The following is a 9,225-nucleotide window of genomic DNA, read 5'->3' as shown; positions in this document are numbered from 1 at the left end:
TGGATCCGCATGCCTCTCGTTTTGTTCACTCCGTAACTAACTTTTTAACTGGATAAATATTAAGGATAGAGAACTAACGATTTGAAGTTAAAAACATCTTTATGATGGATTTGTTTATTACAGTATAAACACGCAGCTTTTTGCTTCACTAGATGTTAATTTATGGAATGGAGTGGTGTGGATTACTGTGTTTTTATCAGCTGTTTGGACTCTGATTCTGATGGCACCCATTCACTGCAGAGGATCCATTAGTGAGCAAGTGATGTAATGATAGATTTCTGAAAATCGTTTCCCAAGGATAAACAAACTCATCTACATCTTGGATAAACTTTCCAGGTAATTTTCATTTTTGGGTGAACTATTCCTTTTGAAAATAAAAACAAAAGCACAAGGAACACAGCGAACTGTTTGACTCTGCTAACTCATTCAAACATGAGATTTATTTGATGAGCATCGATGAATGCCTTTATATCTGTCTCCCCTCAGTGAAAGAATTCAATTGTCTGTCTGCTTATATCATTCATTGCTTTTTGACTGAGCAGAGACGAGACATGGTGTGGGACATATGCATGGCATATGGCAATGATTATCCTTAACAATAAGGACAACAAATGACAAACATGAACAAACTGCATTAACAAACATGAGCAATAACAGTTGTCATTCATATTGTAGTAGGGCAACATCCCACAGGATATTGGCTGAATACCACTAAGCTAGAACCAAACTAAAGCTACCTCTGAATTGAATCAGTGCCTGTGTGACCCAGACTCAACTCAAACAGTGGGTCGTGGCTTGTGAGCTTCTCAGAGTTGGAATTTATGGCAGTATTGCCATTTAAAGACCACTTGTATCCAAGGCCAACGAGCAAAGATGTGTAACCTGATATAAAGAACACAATACCTTGATTTCAGGACAATATATCAAGAGTTTCATAAACGCCAAATGCCAACGGCCTTCCCAGTTACCAGCTCCAGAGATGACTGCCATCATTGTGGGGCATTTTGATACACTGAGTGCAGGAATTTCCAGCTCTTTGTGACTGACTCCAGTTCTCTTGGCAGAGTGCAGTAACCCAGTACACCAATATATACAGTGAAGAATGAATAAAGCTGTTCTGATTGGCTGTGTTTCGAATTTAATGCATTTCACAGTGCAATGTGAAATATTGGTATTTTCAGTCTGATGAATGAACTGCAAATTAAGTTATTTTAATGAAATGCCAAAAGATATTTTACAATAAACTTAATTTAAAAAGCAAAAACAACCCTTTTAGCCCCAAAATTATATCACCACACTATTCATATGTGATGCATGATGAGGTCATGTGTCAACAGTGTAGCGTGTTGCTAAATCAAACAGATTGTAATTCCATTTTGGTGCTCGAAGAGGAGCAGAAATGACACACTACACCTTTACAAACCTGATTAGACAATCTTAATGTTTTTTTAAAAATGATTTAGGCCAATTTGATTTGCTCCACTTTGTGCGAATCACTCAGTTAATCAAGTTCAGAAAACCACATAAAGTTGGTTAAGTTTTGGAGCTTTTCTGAAAAAAATAATAAAAATAGCACTTTGTATTTTTAATTTCAATAATTATGAAAAACAATATATATTCAGTGACTCAGCATCTTGTTTTGTTGACCAGGTAACAGGGTTTTAATTTATATATTGTATGATCGCCCTCTAGTGGAGAGACACCAGCAGTTCATCACGTGGTCAATGCAGGAAGATACCACTATCAATGAAGAGTAACAAGACCAAACAAATGTATATATGTAATTTACAAATGTAAATGTATAAATATATAAAATGGTGCTTCTGATTGTTCTATAAAAGATTACAAACAATGTTATACAAGTATATATAATGTTGGTTATTTGTACAATATAAAGCATCCTTCTGCTGATCTGGTTTAATTTAATATAATTATAAGACAATGATTAATGTAAAAAAATCATTTCGATAAGTGATCAAGTAAAATGGAACTGTGTTATAGATCAGACATTGAGCATAATGTAAACATTTTTTGTTAACCTTGTGTTAATTTGGGGCTTTTTGGCCCATTTCCCTCCAGCTCTTCCATAGCAGCAAGCTTTGGCTCTTTGCCTTGGTGACCAGAAATCGAGGAAGTTTATAGCCATTGAACTGGCCTACTCCAGCATCCTTGCCCATAGCAATCAGCATAGTCACATTTCCTGATTGGGAAAATGACATTGATTAATGGAAATAAAGTGGTATAAAACATATCAAGAAAGCTGTCTGAATTGTATTGTATAAGAACTGTGAGACGTTAACTTTTTTTTAAAAAGAGCTCACAAAGAACAGCTGAAGCTAAATCACTGGACGATGGTTGTTACCTGTGCGATATGAGGTTAAACATTTTCCTGTCAGACTGTTTATGATATTGGTGGCAGCAACCGCAGCGTGAAGTCCAGCATGATACGCCAACTTGGGTTCATCGAGATTGGCACAGTCACCCACAGCATACACATTGTCAAAGCCTTCTACTTGCAGGTGCTGGTTTACCTTCAGAGCACCACTCTCTGCCATACATGCAGCTGAAATATAAAAAATTAAAAATAAAGTAAATATATATATATATATATATATACACACACACACATACACACACACACACACACACACACACACACTCCCCTCCAAAAGTATTGGAACAGTAAGGCCAATTCCTTTATTTTTGCTGTAGACTAAAAACATTTGGGTTTGACATCAAAAGATGAATATGAGATGAGAGATTAACATTTGAGCTTTTATTTCCAGGTATTTTCATCTGGATCTGATACACAACTTAGAAGATAGCACCTTTTGTTTGAACCCACCCATTTTTCATGTTACCAAAAGTATTGGAACATGTGACTGACAGGTGTGTTTTGTTGCCCTGGTGTGTCCTATTAATTGATTATTCAAACAATAAATAGCACTGAATGTCTGCGCTCAGTTTCAGATCCGTGCAGACTGCATTTATGGTTAGTTACCAACATGAAAACCAGAGAGGTGTCTATGGGTGAAAAACGAGCAATTGTGAAGCTGAGAGAAGATGAAAAATCAATCAAACCATTGCACAAACACTGGCAACAGCAAGTGCAACCATTCAGAATCTCCTGAGGAAGAAAGAAACCACTGGTGTAGTAAGTAACACACCTCACATGGGTAGATCAAGGAAAACATCTGCAGTTGATGACAGAAACATTGTGACAGCTGTAAAGAAAGACCCTAAAACAACTGTTAGTGACATCAGCAACAACCTCCAGAGGGCAGGAGTGAAGGTATCACAATCTACTGTTCGCAGAAGACTACATGAACAAAAGTACAGAGGCTACACCAGAAGATGCAAACCACTCATTAGCAAGAAGAATAGGAGACGAGCCTCAAAAATTCTGGGACAAGGTTTTATGGACTGATTTTATGGACCAAAGTGACGGAAAGACTAAAGTTTGGAGAAAGAAAGGATCTGCTCATGATCCCAAACATACAAGCTCATCTGAAACACAGTGAACACAGGTGTACATTATAGTACACATTACACAAGTAATGTAATGGCTTGGGCTTTCATCGCTGCTTCTGGGACAGACTCATTAATCTTCATTAATGATGTAACATGATGGCAGCAGCAAAATTAACTCAGAAGTCTAAAGTAATATTTTGTCTAACAATTTACAGAAAGATGCAACCAAACTAATTGGGAGATCCTTCATCATGCAGCAAGATAATGACCCAAAACATAGTGCTAAAACAACAAAGGAGTTCATCAGGGGCAAGAAGTGGAAGGTTTTAGACTGGCCAAGTCAATCTCCACACTTAAACCCTGTAGAGTATGCATTTTACCTGCTAAAGAAGAGACTGAAGGGAGTAACCCCAAAACTGAAAGAGGCTGCGGTGAAAGCCTGGAAAATCATCACAAAAGAAGAATGCAAAAGTTTGGTGATGCCAATGGGTCACAGACTTGATGCAGTTATTGAAAGCAAAGGACTTGCAACTAAATATTAAGTCTTTTTCACTTTAATCTGTTGATTCTATCTGTTCCAATACTTTTGGTAACATGAAAAATGGGTGGATTCAAACAAAAGTTGTGTATCAGATCCAGATATGAATACCTGGAAATAAAAGCTGAAATATTAATCTCTCATCTCATATTCATCTTTTGATGTCAAACCCAAATGTTTACAGTCTACAGCAAAAATAAAGGAATTGGTCTCACTGTTCCAATACTTTTGGAGGGGCGTGTATAAGAGAGAGAGAGAGAGAAAGAAAGAGAGTGTGTGTGAAGAATCAACCAGTTAAATGAGGTTATATAAAGGGCACTACAACAAGTCAACAATTGTGTGATATAATATCATACAAATAACATTCTCTACGCTTTGCAACTACATAAGTACCAAGATTCTGTGCCATTAAGAAAGTTTTGAGAATGCAGAATCCATACTCATATTTTAATGTAATAAAGTGCAATTAAACGGAAGCATAGTTTTTAATAATACATGATCATTCTATTTGAATTAGCCATAAATATGTTATCATGCACACAAAATATGGTGTAATCCAAAAACATGCATATAGATTAGTAATCAGTGTTCGAAATACCGGCAATAGAAATTATTTTATTTGTGCATTTTGTTTAATCAAATAACATTTTATGGACTATGGAAAATGAACACTTTTTTTCCTCCAAGAAATTCTTTATTAAGAATTTTTAAAGACATTTGTCTAAACAGTTGAAATAAAAACATACAGGGGATAAATCAGAATAATTAGTCATAATTCATGACAAATAATTATGTTTTGTCGTAAAACTAATGAAGATCTTTCATTGTGTGACTGTTCATTTCTTTGAGATGTAATTCAGCTAATTTAGACAAATGGATGGTATCAAAGCAAAAATTCCTTTTGGAGATGTAACCAAATATTACTAGGATTAGATATCATCCGAGTAATCACACATAACTATACATACAGTACATAACTATACATACAAAAAGCACTTACTCAGACAGGACCTATAAGCTTCAGAGTTGATCTTATTTCCTGTGCAGCAGATGATTAGATCAGCAGTGACCTGCTCATTTTTATTGGTCTTGACCACCATGCCTTTCTGACACACATTCAATTCCAGCTCATCAAGGTTTGTCACTTTCTGCCCTGCATTCAGGAACATAAGGAAAGTAAGAAATCATGCACAATTAATGTTATATGTGGTCTGAAGTATAGTGCATGTTTTTATATTTTGCATAGTCTAATCCAGCTTGTAACATTCTCCATTTCCTTTTCCTGAAAGGCCATTTCCCCATATAGACAACATAAGGAATAATGTACACTCAGTCAGTCTGCAATATAAACACCTTCAGGGTGATAAATGTCCCCTCAGCTCCACACCCAGCCATTTTACATGGCTACTAATTAAATAAATCAATACACGGACATGAAATACTGATTTCAGCTGTATATTAAAGCTTTAAGAAAAATATCCATTAAAATGTAAAAAAAAACAAATGTATCGATATTACATTCATATAAATACTGAAGTTTTTGACAGTCATTCTTAAAATCTGCTACCAGTTGCATTTGAAAAAAAAAAAAAACTGCTAATAGTATTATCATCAATTAGCAACTCCAAATAATAATCATATTGAAAGCATTCCAATGTTAGCTAATGTTTTTGTTGCTTATGTTTTAAAATGCAGTAACTGCCAGTATGAGAATGTGTTTTCCATCAAGTTAAAATTTTATTAAAGCCAAATCATATCAATATCTGTATCAGCAACACTGGATGTCATATTTCTCATTATAATTCCCTAGAAATATGACGCCCTAGATCAGGCATCAGGAATATAATGCAGATGCTAAGCAACCCCGACACACAAGATCATTACCTAGCAAAAGCTCCACCCCCTTTTCCAGCAGCACCTGTTTGGCTTGTTCTTTGACAGAAGGCAATAGATCAGGATCAGCCACCTCCTCACGCGGGTGGATCAGAATCACCTAGATGAACTTTGCATGAGACATTTAAGCCCACAATTTAGAATAAGCATGCCTATTTGAGTGTGAATGCAGAGCTTTACCCTTTTGTCAGTAAATTCAGTCCTGATCTCAGCAGCCATTTCAACACCGGTGGTTCCACCACCAACAACTACAACCGTGTTTGCTTCCTGGATCTAAAACATTGGATGAACATGTAAATGATTCTAGCTTTTTAACAGTGTTGTCAGTTAAGATCATAATCACATTGTGGTTAAGTAGCAGCTCAAAATTTCAATGACCAATAACAACTTACCACTTTGACAAAGTCCTCATACTTCTGAATGGCTGATTGGTAGGTGTCCACAGAATTGTGTTTGCCTGGGAAATGTCCACTTGTTCCGGTGCACAGAATGAGGTGTGAATAACGCACTTGCTATAGATTAATATTAGCACTTATTAAAGTTCACATATGCTCATATTTTGTTTTCTTCTGCTGTAACATTATAATATCTCACAATACCTTTCCATTGTCAAGCACAACAGTCTGAGTTTCTGTGTCTATCTGCTTGACACGGCCTTGGAGGAAATTCAGTCCAAATGTCTCTTTGTATGGTATGAATGTCTGTTTAGCAAAACCTAGATGAACATAAAAAAACCGCATTGTTGTATTATTCTAACTGTCTGTTTAATTACATTATGCATCTTATTATTAGCATACCAGCTTGAACTGAGGCACGCAGCGCTGCAACATTGTGATGAAATGCATCCAGGACGTCAATAAGCATGAAAGGCACTCCATGATGTTTAAGGTGTTGAGCAGCTGCAATGCCACCAAAACCACCGCCGACAACCACCACATGGACTTTCTCATCAATGGACACCTGACCACCCATAATGCTTCACTTCTGTGGAGAGAGAGAGAGAAAAACAATTAAAATCTCTTAAACGAAATTCAAAATTTAGTTTGATTCTGCTAACATTATCATTTGTGTCTTGTACTCACTAAGGCTGCATTTATTTGATCAAAAATAAAGTAAAAACAGTTATACTGTGGAAATAATATTATGATTTAAAATAGCCATTTTCTATTGTAATATATTTTGAAAAAAGTATTTTATTTCTGTAATGGCAAAGCTACATTTTCAACAGCCATTACAATAATCCTTTCGATCAGTGGGGATTTCTTTAAGACTGCAAGGGAAGCTCGGCTTCCCCTATAATGTCAAAAAATTAATGGTCAAATATGTACTGTGTTAACATTTTATTGATTAAAAATGCGTTAGAACACGTTCATCTCAGAGACGAGTTCGTTCAGAATCAGCTACATATAGCAGGTGACTCGATTTCCTTCTCATATATTCCCGTAGCATCAGTGTATTTGCCTGTTGAAGCCCAGCGTCCATTGACTTCTATGGGGCTGCTTTGAACAGTTTTTTTCAGTGCTTCAAAACTAGACGCTCATTGGATAAATGCTGCGATTATGTCCCGCCCCCGGACGCTCAGCGTCTCTGGAGGTGAATGGAGGAGTGGGCGGGACTGGACTCCGGCCTTCTGCGTGATGATTGGAGGGTTTGTCGAAAGACTGCATCTCCTTTTGATTGACAGCGATTGTGTCCTATAAGAAGTCGCTGATGCTGAAGCCATTCGAGCCAGTGTTGCCAACTTAGCGACTTTTCAGACCACCCTAGCGATCTTTTTCCCCAAAAGTGACTAGCGACAAATCTAGCGACTTCTTTGACAAACCGTAGCGAGTCTCTGTGATCGCTGGTACTGCCGCAACGGCGCGAGGTCAGCGCGCACGCACCTCTTTCTCTGTTCAGTGAGCGGCTGAGAGGAGCAGCGCGTTCAGTTCAAATAGATATTATGTTGCTTCTCTAATTTTACATGCAAATATAGCCGAAATCACAGCACAGGAATTGTCTTGTCTTATCTTGTATGTATTATTTGATTTAATCAGACGACGGCTCGATTATAAATTAGGATTTTTGTGCATACTAACTTCTTGGGAGGGAGAGCTGGTTATGTATTCTTAAAGGGCTGCGTTTCAGTCACTATTTCATATTTATCCCGTTGACTGACAACATAAACAGTAAAATATATAAAGGAAAACAGTTTTGAGAATTTGGCTGCATTAAAATACAGTATGAGCACAGAGAGACAAACAAATGGAAATATGACGCGATGACGTAATGAATATGCTAATTAGCGCATGACGTCATCTGGTGACATTTAGCGACTTTTCAAACTGGCTTTAGCTACTTTCCATCGAAAGAAGTTGGCAACACTGATTCGAGCTCAGTCCCATAGTGGACTTTGCAAGTGTAGTCAAAAGACAAACTGCTGCAACTATTTCTTGATATTTGCTTGGCGAAAATGCTGGCCAATTTTCATTATACATTTCACACAATTATACACCACATTCCTTGTTTCAGTTTAACCTAATTCCCACATTTCCTCCGTCGAGTTTAATGTTTTTTTTAGATCGTTTGTTCATTCATTCATTCATACAGTAGGCCAGGCGGTGAACTAGCCAGCTAGCAAACTGCACACGAAGGCAGAATTTACGTATAAATAAATGGACAATTTTTATGATGTAGGCCGAAAATGAGCTTCCCCTCTTTGAAAGACCAGCAGCCGCCACTGCTTTCGATATCAAACAGTTGTGCAGCCGTTTTTTTTTCAGGTTGAAAGTATTTTAAATAGTAACATTATAAATGTTGCTACTGTCACTTTTGAACAATTGAATGCATCCTGTCAATTTTTTTAGACTTCTGTCAGTAAAACTTTTGAACACATAAATATATTTCCATACATATACATAAAGAAATGCCCATTTTAATATTTCAAAGTCTTTTAACTATGTTCGTCCAAAATGACGATTGTACCTGTTTTTGGAAGATAAGGAAATGTTCTTTATCTTGTATAGAAATGTATTTATTTTAAAACAATTACTCAACCAAAATGTTTACAATAAGTAAACACTAACGAGAAATGTTTTTAACATAAACAAAGTGGCCTACATCGATGTACTCATATATTTGACTGCGACTAACACATAGCGCAATATTACAATAGAAAGCTCATGCATAAGCTCATAATCTTTTGCATGCAGCGTAAAATGTCTTTGTATACTTACTTACCAACTAATGTGTGGAGGCTTGTGATTATGTAAGGCTCGTATACTGCTCTCTTCCACACGGATGTCTTCTTCAGCTCTTTCTGCTTATAGAGCGGTCTTGTAGCC

At 36.7% G+C, this 9,225-nt stretch overlaps 1 protein-coding gene across 2 annotated transcripts; it reads right to left on the bottom strand.

Moving 5' to 3' along the window:
- Positions 1-410: 410 nt before the first annotated feature.
- On the bottom strand, positions 411-9,225 carry LOC306882319 (ferroptosis suppressor protein 1-like). Of its 2 annotated transcripts, XM_079436863.1 has the most exons (10): positions 9,122-9,208; positions 6,700-6,886; positions 6,502-6,617; positions 6,295-6,414; positions 6,083-6,175; positions 5,894-6,002; positions 5,010-5,162; positions 2,363-2,563; positions 2,040-2,200; positions 1,572-1,740 (listed from the first exon to the last, which is right to left on the bottom strand). In XM_079436863.1, exons 2-9 carry the CDS (start codon positions 6,872-6,874, stop codon positions 2,046-2,048), a joined length of 1,122 nt encoding a protein of 373 aa, XP_079292989.1. In that variant the 5' UTR covers positions 6,875-6,886; positions 9,122-9,208; the 3' UTR covers positions 1,572-1,740; positions 2,040-2,045. The 2 variants fall into 2 exon arrangements, with proteins under 2 accessions (XP_079292988.1, XP_079292989.1); XM_079436862.1 differs by having other exon boundaries at positions 411-2,200; positions 9,122-9,225.

The sequence above is a fragment of the Barbus barbus genome, assembly GCF_936440315.1.
Source record: "Barbus barbus genome assembly, chromosome: 16".
Classification (NCBI taxonomy): domain Eukaryota; kingdom Metazoa; phylum Chordata; class Actinopteri; order Cypriniformes; family Cyprinidae; genus Barbus; species Barbus barbus.
This window is presented reverse-complemented; position numbering and strand designations above follow the sequence as displayed.